The sequence below is a fragment of the Pundamilia nyererei genome, unplaced genomic scaffold, assembly GCF_000239375.1.
Source record: "Pundamilia nyererei isolate P.nyererei 1_Seehausen unplaced genomic scaffold, PunNye1.0 scaffold00139, whole genome shotgun sequence".
NCBI lineage: Eukaryota > Metazoa > Chordata > Actinopteri > Cichliformes > Cichlidae > Pundamilia > Pundamilia nyererei.
In genome coordinates this window covers 1198334-1215543 of record NW_005187540.1, presented here as the reverse complement: position 1 = coordinate 1215543, position 17210 = coordinate 1198334, and the positions used below count along the sequence as shown (strand labels likewise).

The 17210-nt window shown below is 46.3% G+C and overlaps 1 protein-coding gene across 2 annotated transcripts in view; it reads right to left on the bottom strand.

The window, feature by feature from the left end:
• nek11 (NIMA-related kinase 11) overlaps positions 1-17210 on the bottom strand; it is a 65264-nt gene that overhangs the window by 42761 nt on the left and 5293 nt on the right. The window contains exons 1-5 of one of the 2 annotated variants that reach the window (XM_005744166.1): positions 11802-11840; positions 5696-5861; positions 3678-3796; positions 3346-3410; positions 2207-2333 (exon numbers count right to left, since the gene is read on the bottom strand). In XM_005744166.1, coding sequence (XP_005744223.1) covers positions 2207-2333; positions 3346-3410; positions 3678-3796; positions 5696-5861; positions 11802-11806 — 482 coding nt within the window. In that variant the 5' untranslated portion in view covers positions 11807-11840. Of the gene's footprint in view, positions 1-2206; positions 2334-3345; positions 3411-3677; positions 3797-5695; positions 5862-11801; positions 11841-17210 lie in introns of those variants that run through there. The other variant, XM_005744165.1, reaches the window with a different exon arrangement.

The following is a 17210-nucleotide window of genomic DNA, read 5'->3' as shown; positions in this document are numbered from 1 at the left end:
AATCACAGCAGATGGCCCCGCCCCTCCCTGAGCCTGGTTCTGCTGGAGGTTTCTTCCTGTTAAAAGGGAGTTTTTCCTTCCCACTGTCGCCAAAGTTTGATTGTTGGGGTGCAGGATCTTTATCTTACGATATAAAGCATCTTGAAGTGACTGTTCCTGTGATTTAAATAAAATTCAACTGAAAGCACGAGACAGAGAATAATATTGATGATTTGAGAAACACTGAATCTAAGTCACATCATTAAAATTTGCATAAGAATATTCTTGTAAATATTTTTATGTTTAGTTATTCGAGTTAAAAGTTACACTGACTTTGGTATAAACACAAACTGGTGTTGGTGAGAGAGATCGCTGTGGTTCAGACGGCTGTTTACTCAGCTCCTCGCCGGAGATTCGTTAGACCAGTTGTTACATCATTTTCACGTTACTCCTTAAAAGGACTACACATGCATTACCACATGATTAACAGTTAGAGGAACAATTCCACACACCAACACGAATCCCTATCCTAACGAGGACACACGCGATCTTTCTCTTAGTATTTATGTACGAACACAAAGCAAAGACGAAAACCGACCCAGACGCATCAGAGCGCCGCGGTGATTCAGCCGTGGACACACGAACAGGTGACTGCTCGTCGCTGCTTTGTTACCTGCTGCAGCTTTGACAGCACTCTGTGCGTCGGCGCTTTTGCACAGTAACTGTAACAGTAATGTGACGGCTCCGCCGCTCTCCTCCACCAGCACAGACCTGAAATCAGCTGCAGGAAGAAAACATTCCTCTCCACCCAGTGTGCAGATACCTGAAGAGCCTTTGTAACATGAGTAATTATATAACTGTGACTGTAATGTGATTACTGAATTTACTGCAGTAATGTTACTGAAAACGTTCATGTGATTCATTTAGAGCACTGTCTGTTATTCTCCCTCATTTCCTGTTGTGCACAGTCTGCACCGATCACTCACCGAACACACGTGATTACATGTGATTACATCACACATCACAATAAAAGCATCTTTCGGTCCTGAACTCTAACTGGAAACGTCAGTCCCACGCTGACTTCCCGGAGCAGCTCTCTCCGTCTCATCTTTCACCCTGTCAGGCCACCTCTGCGCTCCACACGTCGACTGAACGCGTGTCTGAGTCGCTGTCCCGCCTGCTGCTGTCAGCTCTTTTTGATTATTTCTCTGCCGTCAAGGATGCAAGCGAGATCAGGCTCATCTCGTCCTCGCTGGATCTTGGCAGAGGCCTCTCTGCATGTTAAACTCAGTCGGCTGCGTCACAGATTCAATTTGAAAGTTGCACAAACATCTGTGGAACAAACGCCTTCTTCAGGGACCGCTTCAGACCGCAGGGACAACAAACGCACGCCTTTATCCTCCTAAAACTTAAATGTACACCAACTGTGCCGAGCAACCTGGATGACAAAAATATCAGGATTTACAATTTGTGGTGTGATTTACACCAGTGTGTCCTGTTCAGCATCATTTCCTCGTTATACTGCAGCCTGCACGGCGCCTCTCCACTCCTCCTCAGGTACAGAACGTGAAAACTGGATCTGTGGGTAAAATCTGCAGGAAAGTCTCTGACTGCAGCCCGTTCGCTTTCCTTCCTGCAGCAGCAGCAGTTAAATGAATTCCTGCTCTCCACCTGCAGGCGTTCCTCCATCAGCCCTTCCCACGATGCACCTGTACAGCCTCCAGCTCAGAACCAATCACAGCAGAGGGAAATGAAGCTGCACAAAGCTGGTGTGAAATTCCCTTTAACCGAGGTCTGGGCTTTTTATCTGAATCCCTTTCATCTTGTTTCACAATGACAAAGAACATGTTTTGTCTGAAGGAGGCTCAGAGCTTCCACACAGACAGCAGCCTGCAGCCACACTCCTCATCTCAGAGTCGGTCTCAAATCCTTAAAAACTTCAAACCGGCCAAAGATTCTGATCACGCCCGAAGCGGTTTGATCCGACACTAAATACCCGAAACGTCACGAACGACCAAAAACTAAGCTGAGCTTTGCAAATGTGTGGTCAGAAGAAAAGGAGACAAGGTCCAAAGGCAGAACATGAGACACACATCATCCGCCTGATAAAAATAACTATAATAACCAATAACAACTATTTTAATTCTATTTTGAAAATACAAAATTGAGCACCAGTCAAAAAGGAATATTAATACCAACACTGCACACGGGGCCTTTCAAAGGTTACCAGATGTCAGATTTGCAGTCGTAGCCCTGGTGGCTCAGCACCTCTGGGCTCATGTAGTACGGAGTCCCTGTGAAGGTGGTGGCCAGGTCACATGATCCCATCAGCAGGCAGGAAACACCAAAGTCACCTGGAAATATGAGAAGCATCATCCTGATGACTGATCTGCTGTTAAACTGAATCTGAACATCTAAAGAACCTGCAGAAGGTCCGTGAACACCTGGACCTGCACACGCCAAACACATGCTCTGTGTCACGGTGGGCCGATAACGTCACAGGTACATACATCCCACAGATACTGAACGATCCACAGACCTGCGTGATCCTCACCACGCTTTTTTGTTCTGTCTATAAAGAGCAAAGCTGCATTATTCACCTCCAGCAGCCCTCAAACAGCGACAAAAAGCTCTTCAGAGCTGGACGTGGGAACATCACGCTCTGAGACCACGAAGAGCACCTGAGCCGAGACGTCAGAGGTTTAAATAACTTCTGTAGCAGCAACGGAGCCGCGGAGAGTCAGAGACACTCGGTCGCTCAGCTGTGAAACACACAATGAACATTTAAAGTTGGAGAACGCACTACTCCAATGGAAATGGACCAGAGTGTCCGCTACTGACCCCGACAGCTCCAAAGCAACAGCCAATGAGTGAATGAGCAAATCTGTGGATACAGATCTGGAACTTCTAATTCTACGCTGATGCATTTGAATATCTGATTAACATAAGGCTGATCGTGACACAGTGAGACGACACCTTTGCTGACAGCTACTGGAAACCACTAACTGTGCCGAACGTAACGCCGCTCACATGACTGCACAGTAGATCTGCAGCGTCTCTGTGGCGTCGGTGCTCCGTGTGTGCAGCTGGTAAACTAAACTCTCACAGAGTTCTGGTTCAAAACTGCAGACGGCAGCAACAATCTGCTGAGTTTACACTCCACACACTCAGCGTAAACCCACTTCCTCCTGCGTTACTACCCACTCGTTAGCTGGAAGCACGCTTCTATTTGCGGCCCTGTTTGTTGTTGTTGCTGTTAGTGAGAGGAAGAAGCCCTTTTAGGCAGCAGACAGTTTTGTAATACACGCACAAACGTGAGGAAAGTACCGCAAGCCTTCGCAGCAGCAGCACAAAGAGGACGCTCACCGATTTTAACGAGGTTTCGTTTCAGGAAGATGTTCTTGGCCTTCAGATCTCGGTGGAGGATCCGCCTGCAGAGAGCAGCACAGCAGATAAAAAGCAGGTTGCAAACTGAAGCCACTTCAGTCTGCAGTCATTTGTTCTAATATTAAACAGCTACAAATGTTACTGTTTTTGTGACTTTTTGTTGTCACCTAGAATCTCATTAAACCACAAAACGTGTTTCTACTTAACTACCAAGTGTCAGCAGATAAAACATGTGGAGCAGATTCGCTTCAGAAACAGGACAAACATATAAAGCCAAAGACGACTTTAGAGGAAATAATAGAAAACTGCACCTGTCGTGTATGTAGCGAAGGCCGAGCAGGAGCTGGATGAGCCAATCAACGACCTGGCTTTCAGGAAGGCTCCGCCCAGCTCGTCTCACCTCTCCTATCTTACAGTCCAGATCCTGATCCTGAGGGCACAGCGAGGAGGAAGTGATGCGTCACTCATTGACTGAAGTGCATGTGTCATTCCACTTCACTCCACAGTAGCAGCTCCTGAGTGGCTCAGGCTTTCGTCTCAGCTTCTGTGTGAAATGAAGGAAGCTTTGACAGCAGACCAGTTTGGGAACGCCTGCAGCCAGAAGTCAGAGAGCTTCACTCCAGCAGCTCATTAACGTGCGGCTGAAGCTCCAGCTACAGGTCGGTACTGCTGTTCGCTCTCAGCCTGGCGTGTTCACGTTCTGTCAGACTGATGCAATTAAAAGGAGCCGCACCAACTGCCAGCAGCAGCTAACTGCAGCCCGTCCGCTGATGTGCCGACGATTATAATCAGATTACTGAGATATTAAAGGAAAGTTCAAACAGCTTTGTTTGCTCAGTTCTGGATTTTATAAGACGATGTGATTTCCGGTTTTTTCTTCGTCAAATCAGATTTTTCTGCTCACTCTATCAGGCTGAAGCAATGCCTCAGAGTCGTCCACAGCTCTGCAGGGGATTGTGGGTAATGGGGTGAACAGAAACAGTAGCTCTTAAGATCTCCAAAGGCGCAGCCTGTTCATGCTTAAGTGTGTTGAATTACACTAAATCCTCACAAAAGGCCTAAATATTGTTCAGTCTGTGTGTTTGTAGAACAGAAAACCAGCCGGTTGGCAGCACAGAAGCACGGGAAGCTTCGTGAACTGTTCTGCAGCAGTGATTCAAATCTTCAGGAGATGCTGAAGGAGGTGGGGGAGGGGGGAGAGAGCTGGGTAATGAGGGGGGAGGATCGCCGTCAGGTGACGCAAACGAGCGGGCGAGGGGGATACTCCGAGTGAGGGAGGCAGAGAAAAACACGAGTGGAGATGAAGGCAGCGTGAGAGTCATTAGTGGAGAGGCTGAGTGTGAAGACGGCACCTGGTGTCATCGAGACAGCAGGCGTGAAAGATGGCGTGGAGGGAGGGGCGGGGGGTTCGGTTTCAGGCTGTTGCTTCATTGTGTCTTTATCAGACAGAGCGGCTCTCCACAGGCCCAACGTTCGCTGATGCAAACCTGCAGATCTGCAGCTTTTGTCACGGTTGCTTCATTCTTACTTCCTCATGTGTTGTGACTGAGGTGAGGATGTTTTTGAAGAGCACGGCGGCCGCGGACAAAGAGAGCACTCGGTTTCACTGCAACGTCAAACGAACCAGACATGCAGGTGTAAGAAACGTAAGACAGGGAGGCATGTTAAACCCGATCAGGAACAAACTCTAACAGCTGCGTTGGGCAGGTTGGCTTAAGGCAGCTTGAACTCTGCGCATTACAGACGGACGGCAAGTTAGCACGAACCCATGTTCCCGTGGTAGATGACCGAGAGTTTGAACCCACATCAGGCGTGTCTCCCACAAACAGGCAGTGTTTCAATCAGGCCTCAAGCTCCAAGGCTGAAAATGGGAACCATGCCGGCAGTGGGGGAGAACAGTCAACCCAAGCATGCTGAAATGCTACCAAAAGAAAAGACTTTACCACCATATGTCTCTCTGGGACTTAAAACGCTCATTCAAACAAGCTGGTGTAGTTAGCTCCGTTAGCTACTGTGAGTGATCTACATTCAGCTATAAATAAGAAGCAGAAAAGCAAAGCCTGCAGTTCCTCTAACGTCCACTTGAGGCTCCAGCAGTGAGGTTAGAACAGGAGCAAACAAAGACTAGTTTCCTCTGGTCACTGCAACTGTTTTAAATCCTTCACACGTTCGTTTTTTAACACTTGATGGTTGCATTATTGGGGGCGTGGCCTCTTTAACTGCTGAACACTGAAGGTCCAACTGAATTTACTGAGGTTATTTTTGTTAGGTGAGGTTTTGGATCAAAGGGATTCAGTCTCTCCCTGTGAGTGCTCCTGGTTCCTGTTACCTGGCAGTACTCTGTGATTATACAGAAGGCGTCTCTCTCCAGGAAGCTGTGGTAGAAGGTCAGTATCGCCGGGTGGTGCAGCTGAGACAGCAGCTGGGCCTCCTGAGTGGCTCTAACCGTCTCGTCGGGTCGAAGGTCACCCAGAGGAATCTGCTTCAGCACCTTCCTGGATGAGAGAGACAGGTCAGAGGGACGTTCTGCAGGTGTGAAGCACCTGTTTACTGATGGCGTTCATGATGTTCACGGCAGGGAGCTTTTAGAAACATTTCAATGTGAACCAGTGCCTTAAAGTTGAAGGATGCACACAGCGTACTGGGTAAGAACTTTGTGGAGCGATGATATTTCTGCAATAAAAACTGGTGGTCACATCCAGAGGGAGAGCGCACAGACTGCTAATGTCAGCACGGAGCTAAAAACCTGGAGCAGCGTGGTCTCAAACCTCCGTCCTCCCCCTCAGGGAGGTAATCAGCTGCTGCTCACCGAGCAGGCCGTCTCTCCAGCTCTTGTTAAATTGGTGAGCAGGTCAGCAGGTGAAACGGAGGCTCTGGTTTATTAGCTCCCTGCTCTCACCCCCTGGGCTTCACTTTCTGCTGTGAAGACAGCAGAAACACAGCACGGGGTCAAAGTGGAAATTCCTCAGTTAAAATACGACCTGCTTACTGTGATTATGTGATTTTACTGAGGAGTTACAGCATCATGTTGCAACATGGCACAGCGGTGACTGTGTCCATCCTTTCTGTACAGTCTGTGGAGCTGTAGCAGAGCAGTGGCGCTGTACTTTAGTAAAGCTCCACTCTTGTTCTATCATTTCTTGTTTTCATGTTTTGTTTTTGTCATTTTAATTAATGCAGGAATCAGGTCACATTTCCATTTACCTATCACATTATCTTTTCCTTTTTCCTTTTTGAATCTTTTCTCCTGAGAAAAGGCAAAAATTTAAATAAAACAAGAGCGAGCTGTTTGTGAAATGTCATCTTGAACCCGCCTGAACCTTTTAGTTCAGGGAACGGGGGCGTCGTTGTCTCCGCGCCGCAGCTGCAGACTTTCCGCGGTGAAGGAAAACAGCTGGATGCTGTCGATGCTGACGGCACATCAGTGATGTGAATGAGCAGAGTGTCAGTCATCATCCAACTGACGCACACACTCACACTCAGAGACACACACTTCCATGAATCTGTAATCTCAGAGCTTTGATTCATAAAGCAGAACAGAAGGATCAAAGAGACGTGAGCTCTGATTTCATCCTGCACACGACTGAGGCGAAAAGGCTTTGTGCTGCTTTTCAGTCTTTTGTAGTTTTTTGCCTTTTTGTGCTTTTTGTGGGTTTTTTGTTGCTGCTTTGGTTTTTCTGAATGTCGTGTGCGTCAACTTAGATGAGCTTAGAAACCTTCCCGTGCTGTGACTTCACTTCAGTACTTAACGTTTACTCAGGATTATTCCACAGAAACTAAAACAGCAAAGTAAACTTCCGTCTGCACTCTGGTGCTCGTCTTTAACAAAGGTGAGAAATGAACCCAACACACCTTTAACCTGAAATATTTTTAATGCCCAGCAGGGGGCGACTGCTACCGTGCACGGTCCTCTGTGACCTAACACTGTGCTGATTTGCATCACATCACACTGGATAACACATGACGTCCACCGATTTGATTTGATTTGAAACAAAGTCAGGGCACGTACATGTTGGGATCATCTTCTCTGTCCCACCAGAAAATTATTCAAAAAGTTCACGACTGATTCGAACGTGCAGCTTGTTAGTTTCCTGTAACAGAAATGCAACAAGTGGGTCTTTACTACGAACCTATTTGAATGTGATCACAGCTGTCAGACGCGGAAGTTAAATCCACCCATGCATCCGCTTCTCTTTTTCAGGGTCGCGGGGCCGCTGGAGCCTATCCCAGCTGTCATAGGGCAAGAGGCGGGGTATACCCTGGACAGGTCGCCATGTCGCAGGGCCAACACACAGACAACTATTCGCACTCACATTCACACCTACGGGCAATTTAGATTAATCGATTAACCTATCCGCACTAACTGCATGACTTTAGATGGTGGGAGGAAGCTGAACAGAACATGCAAACCCGGCCTGATGGTGGAATTGAACTCAGGACCTTCTTGCTGTGCGGCAACAGGGCTCACCACCGTGCCCTAAAACGATCTAGGGGATCTATAATTTACGGTGGCCCTGAGAGGCCAAACGTACTGCAACTTAAGAAAACACCAGCAATAAGAAAAACGCTGCAAAAGCACACTCGTCCGTCGGCTTATTGTCTCCCCAGAAACACTTCCCTTGTGCATTTGGAAACCTATTTTTTCCTATTTCCGTTTTTGTTTTTTCTGTTTCCTATTTCAGGATATTTGAACGAGATCGCGGATACAAGCGGCAGAAATGAGCTTCCTCCGAAGGGTGGCTGGCCTCTCCCTTAGAGATCGGGTGAGAAGTTCGGCCATCCGGGAGGGGCTCAGAGTAGAGCAGCTGCTGCTCCACATGGAAAGGAGCCAGCTGAGGTGGTTCGGGCATCTGACAAGGATGCCCCCTGGGCGCCTCCTGGGTGAGGTGTTCCGGGCATGTCCCACCGGGAGGAGGCCCCGGGGCAGACCCAGGACACGCTGGAGAGATTATATCTCTCGGCTGGCCTGGGAACGCCTTGGTATTCCCCCGGATAAGCTGGAGGAGGTGGCTGGGGAGAGGGAGGTCTGGGCCTCTCTGCTTAGGCTGCTGCCCCCGCGACCCGGCCCCGGACAAAGCGGATGAAGATGGATGGATATTTGAATCCATTCAGTTTACGCAGACCCACAGGACACTCCCACTGATTTCTGTTACAGCCGCTGTCTTCAGCTTCATCTTAGAGGGTCACAAATGTGAGCCAACACAGGGGAAAAGCTTCCCGTTCAAAGAACAACCGGCTCAGCGGCGCCGTTACTGCCTTTGATTTCACGTTAAAGCCAAAAGGCTGCTGGGAAATCAAATTCACAGCCTGAATTTATAATTTATGGGCAAAAAAATCTATTTCATTCAGTTCTTTGAGCCCTCACTGTGATGTGCACTGAAAGGGGCTTTTCTTCAGCTGCTCGCCAAGCCGGGAGCGCCGACCGTCCGTTGCTATGCAACTACGGAGAAAGGATGTTTGAAGTGCGACGCTCAGACGCTCCTGAGATCGTGTGTGTCTTTGTTTGGCTGAGAGCAGAGAAACACAAGCTCCGACCCTGAACTGTAAACCAGAACGAGACCAGAGAAGGAAGAAAGGAAGAAAGGAAGGAAGAAAGGAAGGAAGGAAGAAAGGATTTCAATCAGAAGTCATAGAGAGATTCACAGTCACTCAAATGAACTCTGACCCTGACAGTCAGCAGGAGACACACCCACCAGCGAGCTACAGTAACATGAAGATGAAGTAGTTCGATTTCCATCATGATGTTTGTAATAAAAGCACCAGAGGAACAAAAACTACACCAAAAGGCTCCGGCTGCATTTGAACTCAGGACCTCAGGTGATCGTTTTATCTCAATGCATCCTCCAGCGTCTGAGCCTCTCCGAGAGGCCGCCCAGCTGGCTCCTACAACTTCCTGCTGAAGGGAAAGCTTAACAGGAAGTGGATAAATCAGCACAACAGGAAGTAAGATTTTAGAGCCTCAGCAGGCTGGACGAGCACAGGCAGCAGTTTGAGATATTTGAGCACACTGATCAATCACTCAGACAGAATACGAGTTCACAGGACATGAGAGAAATGATGGGAGTATTATCGGGCTGCTCTAAGAGCTCCCTGAAACGTCTTCAGTTGAACAGTTTTTGAACGTCAGTTTTTCTTCTCATTGGCTTCCTGTTAACTGCAGATCTTTTTCACATGTAGTCCTGAATAATCAGGATCATAACATTAAAGACCTCACAGTTCCTCATCAACCTAATAAAGGACTTCTTTCTCAGACTGCTGATTTATTTGTGGTTTCGAGAGTTTCTAAAAGTAGAACAGGAGGCAGAGCCTTCGGCTTTCAGGAGCTGCTGCAAAGAAACCCCGACTGGGGGAGATCAAGAATAAGACTCCGAGGACCCGAAGCAGGTGTGTACGAACCTTTGGAGCAGATCTCAGGTGAATTCAGGAAGTTTGTGCTGAACGAACCTGTGCGTGTTCTGTCAGAGACTGAAAACAGAAACTCCAGGTGTGGCAGAGAAGATGGAGGTCACACAGCTGCTCCTAAAACCTCAGAGGAGACGAGCTCAGGTGAGTCACTGCTTGCATCATGTTGTCTGTGTGAGAGCGTCACTGTACAGCCAGAAGTATGTGGACACGTTTGTGTTCTGGGTAAACAGCATTCACACATGACATCCATGCTCCTGTTGGCTGCATTTGAAAAGTTCTTCCTGGCTTTCAGGAGCAGAAGACAAATGAGATTCTTTTTCGATGCTTTAAATAGAGCCGGCCTGTAGCTTAAATGGGTCAGCAGCAAGCTGCTTGAGAAAATCATTTACAAAACAGCTTCCTGATATTACAGTTTTTCTCAGTCGCTTTGGTGCGTTTCTCAGAACACCATTAACATTTGCACAGCAGTTAGTGCATTTCCCAAAACAATTAGTGCAAACTGCAAAACCTAGTGGATAGCCTGCAAAAGCACGTCACATGCACAGAATTGATTATCCATACCTCAAAAGCAAGTATCCATGTCAACGAAACTGTCAGTGCCATCAAAATGAAAAGTCTTGACACCATCTTTATGAACAAGATGGTCAAATGGCATTGTCATGTTTCCACTATGACAGTTTATAATTTCAGTGTTTCCCATTGCAAAAACAATTGGTGACTCCTGAAAATGCTGACGACAGCACTATGGCCTACCTGTACAGCCATCTGAAATGTGCAGTAAAGTCACTGTAGATGTTATGGGAGTCTTGTGAGTAACTGAGACACTGAATACGTACGTTTCACATTTCCATTGTGTAGAAGTGTTTGTAATCCTACAGAAGTGTGCAAAAGAAAAATATGCTACAGTCACTTGTTCACTGTAGAATACATGTAAACATGAAATCACCCATTTGGTAGAGCCTCCTCATGAGTGACAGCTGTAATTCACCTGAGATCAATTGTTCAATTTCGGAGACATTTCCAGGAACAATGATACAGAAAGGTATAGGATTTGCTTGACAGATGGCCAGTATTTGGCATGTGATAACTAGTTCAACAATTTTGTGTGTGATGACTTAAGCAATGGATGTATGACTATTAGTTTTATTGGGAACGACTATTCAGCATCCATAGGTATGATTACTTTTGACTGACATGACATAAGCAAATGGAAATGTCAGAAAGCAGCAGGGAAATGTATGGAAGCAACTGATTCATGTCCAAAATCACTTGCAGTTTGTTCAGAGAGAGGAGAAATTGCTACTATGATGTGCACAAATGACTGAGTGTTGTGGAGGTTGAACTAATAGTTATGAGAATTTCAATTCTGATCTGAGAAACGCACCAAAGCGACTGAGAAAAACTGTAAACACGCACAACAGCATGACATATACAACTCTACGCATCAAACGCCAACAGGATCCACGCCTCAGAGGTACGCTTTTCACAAAGGTGTCTGTTATACAGCACGTGTGCATCCATCCACTCATTCATCCATCTGACCATCCAACCATCCAACCGTCCATCCATCCATCATCGATCCATCCGTCAGTCCATCCAATCATCCAACCGTCCATCCATCCATCATCGATCCATCCAACCGTCCATCCATCCATCATCGATCCATCCAACCGTCCATCCATCCATCTTCTTCTGCTTATCCAATTATTTTAGTACCAGTAAAATGTGTGCGTTTTTAACTGTTATGTTCTCCATATTTTACACGTATTCTAATGTTTACTTTCTCAGCAACATTAACCACATCTGAAAAAGCTCCACTTTCTAATTTTCTAGGTTACTGCAGACATTTCCAGACTAAGTACCAAAGGAAAACATCTGCCGACATATGTGAGACCAGTCTGTAATGTCTCATTTAGGGTGATTAAAATCTCCAGCACCTGCTGCACTGAACAGAAATGTTTCACCGCATGTGGTGTTCAGTGTTTCAGCTGACAAACAGATGGGACTTTTGGATTTTACCCAAACTTCACCTCATACAGTAAATCCACAGTGCAGATATCGCTGTGAGATTCCCGGGAATGCCATCCAACAATGAACCACTGCATCCTGTGAGTGTCTGCAGATGAAAATGTAAAAACCAGCATCTGAGACACATGAAGTTTAAAAGCAAGCATTTTGTAAGAGAGTTTGGAGAATTTGTGTCCCACTTTTAGGTTTTCTGGTTGTTTGAAGGTGTTTCTTCTTCTGTTCTTTGTCTCTGGAGAAAACGCTAAAGATAAAAAAAAAAAAAAAACGCAGAACGAAGCATCTTTAATCAATCTTTAACTTTCAGTAAGCAGAAAATAATCTTATCCCATGGGACTATTCATTTTTTATGTATTTCATTCCCTTTGAACCTACATACAGTTTTATTCAACAAAAACATGTCCAATAGTTTCTACATCTCTGCTACCAGAAGCTTCCTGTGCATGATTTGCTGTGGACATTATCTTCTGTGGACATTATCCTGTCAAAATATACATTTTTAGGCAAAGTTTAAATGTAACATCTGATGGTTGCACATTAGGTTTGGGGGGAGAGTTTCTGGATCTTTGCTCCGTCCTCAGAGTGACTTTGTCTGCTTCCTGAAGATGAAAATAAATGTAAAAGATCACTTTTCAGTAGATCCAGCGTTACAGAAGTAGTTTCGATTTTTATGGACGTGTTCTCACAATTTTTTGGTCACACTTTGTACGACCTGCTTTCCACAAGGATCTGTACTCAGATTTCACTGGTGAGGCTTTATGTCCAGCTTTTAACTCATGGTAAAAATTAGAGATGTGCATCCCTCGTTAATTTAAACATGTAGCAATTTTACTTCTACAAGGACTTTGATTTAACTTGTCAACTATTCAGACTGAATATTGAACTGAAATTCACTCTGTTAGCTCACAATAAACTTCTACACGGACTGTAAACCATCATCAGTCATCGTACGGTTTCTCTGATGAATCCTGCTCTCTGCTTTGTTTCCAGTGTGCTGACAGCTTCTTTTCAGAGTTTCCTCCATCTTGATAACAACGCTCAGCCGTGACACGTGCTGCACTTCTGTTGCCATGGAAACCGCATCCAAACGGATAGAGGGGTCACGTACCTGGGGCTCTTAGCGTTTTCATTTTGTCCTCTAAAGTCTCATTTTTCCACCGTAATCGAGCGGAGCGCTCTTCCTCACTCCCGACGTGCGACACACGGTGAAAACCACGAAGGCGTGAGGCCGAGTCCGTCTCTGGCACACGGAGATGTCAGAGATTTATGAGCAAACGCTGACACGTCGATCAGGCCACCCAGTCCAAATTTATCAGAGAGGGAGAGGCGAGAGGGGGGAGGAGGTGAGGAGAGGGGGGTGAGACCTGTCAGATGGTGAAAAGGGCAGAGATGACGACTCTAAACAACGGCTCGCCATCTGCTTTCTGACAACACAAAGACTTCTCACGGTCGGCTTCTTTCTGAATGACGCCCTGCAGAAAGAGTCAGAAAACCGTCCTTCAGCGGCGCCGCTTCCTGAGCCAACGCCTCGCAGCCACGCAGCACTCGACGTGCCACATGCACCGCCATTAGAAAAGTTTGTTTTCAGTCAGACAGCGCAGGAAGTTCAGCGCAGAGACTAGATTCTTTTTACTGAACTGTTTACTACAACGAAGGGTGAAGCCAGCTTAGAAAAGGAGCAAACGAAGGCTTTTAAAATTATTTTCAGCCGTAATCTTAACCTGACACTGGCTGTGACGTCGCCCACTCATGGAACCTTCTTGAATCCTCGACAGTGTTTTGAGACCAAACATGATGAGAAATATTTTTGTTCATGGTTTTGGTTTTCGTTAGGGATTCAGCCTGTGTTTAATCTCTGCTCCCGTGTCCCTCGTTTCATGTCATGTTGTCTCATGTTGCGTGTCTTGAGTCTGAGTTCGGTCTGTGTGTTTCCTGTTTTATTTTGATAGTCCTTGTCCTACATCAGCGTATCTAGTTTTGCCTCCCCTGTCTCGTTGGGTCTGATTAGTCCCCGCTGTGTTCCCACCTGTTCCCCATCCTGCTCGTGTTTTCCTGTCTGTCATCGTGTCGTACCCTCACGATGCTGTGTTTGTCCCTCTGTGTTACTAGTTCTCACTTCCTGGTTTGTTTTCTAGTTTAGCTTTGTATTCGATGTGAGTTTTCCGGCAAGCTGCCGTTTTGAGTTTTTTCCTTCGTCGTGCACATGGGTCCTCGCCCTGCCTGCCACACAGCACAACCACGACAGATATGACTGAGAAACAAAAATCTTCTTTTTTAATCGTCCCTTTGGCTCCAACTGGACCATAATTTACAAAACAAACACGATTTCATAAAATAAGAGCTGTTATATTCACTGCCACCAGGGGGAGACTCCTCCCAAAAAGAAGCGATAACGCTGCTGCTCGCTTGATCTGTGGCTCTATGATACTATTTATTATGGTCCCCTTAGAGTCAAATGTTACCAGCATCCATCTGGCCCTTCTGGATTCAAAACACTGGTAGCCACTAGAATACTTCACCTCGCCCGTGTCGGCTGTATGCTGACATAAAACACAGACGTAACTGACGGAGGGATGATGGCGAGTCGCACAAGCCTGGCTTCATGGACACTTTGATCTGCACCACACTCAAGTTTGTTGGCGTTCCAAAGAAAAACCTTTCCTGCCTCCTGAGCTCTGAAGCTTTATTTATTTATCACTTAGTTATGAGACTCATACGGAGCCCCGCAGGGGACATGGGAGAAAAAAAAATTAAGACGGACTTTTGCGAGTTTTGCGAGATCTCGCAAAACAAACTCGGACGCCAGCTCAAAGCCGACCGGGAGGTCGAGGCACGATGTGCCGGGAAAGCGGTGTTCCTCCCGGCTGTAGTAGGTCTCGACCTCCCGTTAGCTCGAAGCTAACGGGAGGTCGAAGGCCAAAGAATGCGGCTAAAACTTTTGCGAGATCTCGCAAAAGTCCGTCTTAATTTTTTTTTCCTTCCATGTCCCCTGCGGGGCTCCGTAGACTCAATCTTCCCGTTAAACAAACAGAGGATTAATTTATCTTCTTTACGAATCCTCAAAATCCCTCCTCGGTGCTCGCCCTGTCCGAGTAAACCACAGAGCCCTTCATTGTGAGCATGTCCCTGGACAACACCTCCAGCTAAACACCGTGAACCGCTGACAACAGCTGAGGGCAGAAGATGGATTGGGGGCTGCAGCTAGCCTTTATTAGAAGGACTTTCAGGAGTTAACAAGGACAAAGAGGAGCATAAGCAGGGGGCGGCACCTGAGATTGAGCAGCACGCTCCAGATTGATCCAAAAACAGCTGAGAGCTATGAGCTCAAATGTGTGAGAGTAAACATGCAACAGCACCAAAGGTCTATGGACATCTGAGGGCAGCGCCACATTCATCACAGCAATAATTCAATTTTATTCATATAGCACCAAATCACAACACTCGCCTCAAAGCTCTTTATGGTGGAAGGTACGGGCCCTTTAATAACACAGAGAGAACCCAGTGTTGGTGGTGACGGCGGGAAGGAAAAACTCCCTTCTAACAGGAACGAATCATCTTCATGGGCACGAATGTCGTGGTCATTTCGGCTTTTTAATCATTTTCTTTAATCTGTTCTTTTCCTGGACTGGAATGACTGTACAGCTTACACGATTTTAAAAAGCAGGAATTTGGTACACAAATATGAAATTCGTTTAGATTTCTCTTCTCCACACAGCGTCGACATGTACATACAGCCCCACTAACAACAACAACAAGCATAATTCTGTCTGCATATATAAGCACGCTGAGCTGGTTTCTCGGCACAGACCTGAGTTTTGAGTGTAGGCCACAAATCTTAATTCAGCCGTATTCAAACACACATCAGAAGAGGTTTTGGAATCAGGCTAACAACATGGTCCTCCCCGACCTCTACGCTGTTACAACTACACTTAAAAGCCGAATCTGTACCAGGGAACAATCATCCTTAAATGAACCTGACCAATTCGTGTCACGGTCCTGGTCAGTGACAGTGTTTAGTCTTTTGGTTTATGGTTCTGTGTTTCTAGCTCTAGTAGTTCTTTGTTCTGGGATTTTAGTTCTTACGTTTTGTTTCTGTGTTCCCTTTGATCGGTGTCAAGTCCATGCCTCTTCCTGTTGTGTTTCCTGTTTTATTTTGATACTTCCTGTCCTGTTTGCAGTGTGTCTGCTTTTGCTTCCCTTGTCTCGTTCGGTCTAAGTTCTCCCAGCTGTGTGCCCCTCCTGTCTCCCGTTCCCTGATTACTCTGGTGTCTATTTAACCCTGTGTTTTGCTCGCCCTGTGTCATGTTGTACCCTCATATCTGTCTGTGTTCTGGCTGCTGGAGAAGCCTTGTTATGATTCCAGTCTAGTTAGTTTTCTGTTTGTTTGCCGCTGAGTTTACGTTGGCCGTCGTGAGTCCTGCACTTGGGTCCAGCCTGCCTGCCGCACCCAGACCGTGATAATTCTGCTGAGAAGGTGGACAAAACCCCGACAGAAGTCTGGTCAAGGTGCAGCTTCCTAATGAACGTTTAAACAAATATTGGCTGTACGTTCACTCTGACCCCGTTTGCTTCAGAGAGAATCCAAAATAATGAAAAATTTATTTTTTAAAAATCTATTCTTGTAAAGATTCCAGCAAAGGAAAATAAATGTTCAAAGAAATCATTAAAAGCGTAAATTTACCATGACATTCATGCCCATTACGAGTGGATGTAAACATGTGACCAGTCTCAGCGTTTGTCCACTTTCTCACAGGAAGTTTCTCTTCCTGAAAAGAAACAATTTTCTAAAAAAGTCTTTCCTGTCACTTTAATGTAAATCTGATTCTAACCTGATCTGATCCAAACCCACAAACAGTCCTTTGAGTCCCAAAGTGACCAGAGATAAAGTCCTTAGAAGGTCTAACACGATGACCCGTCCTCACAAACATGGACATTTGACCACAGACACAAAACGAGTTTTGGCTGTTGGATTCTGGTTTGGAGATGACAGAAAGATGTGCTGGAAGGACAGCATGCTGCATCCCTGTGTGTGTGTGTGTGTGTGTGTGTGTGTGTGTGTGTGTGTCGCCCACTCGACCATTCATGTGTTCAGTCACTGAGGTGAGGAGTCAGAGACGTGATAAACATGAAGGCGGTGAGGATTTCTCAGGTCCTCGTCCTGCTGTCATCCTCCCTGGCTGGACTGAAGAGTGCGCGTATTTGTTTGTACTTGTATCACAGAGTCTGTGGGGACTTAAATCTGTTGGACACATTGTGGGAGCACGTCTCGTTTTGGGGACAAAGAGCGAATCTGTATAAGTGCAGGTGCATCTTGGGATGAAGACTGGGTTTAGGGTTATCCTCCTGATGATGAATGTACACGACTGTAACGTCAACTTGATGATGAAGGCGTGACTCTGTGTGTGTGTGTGTGT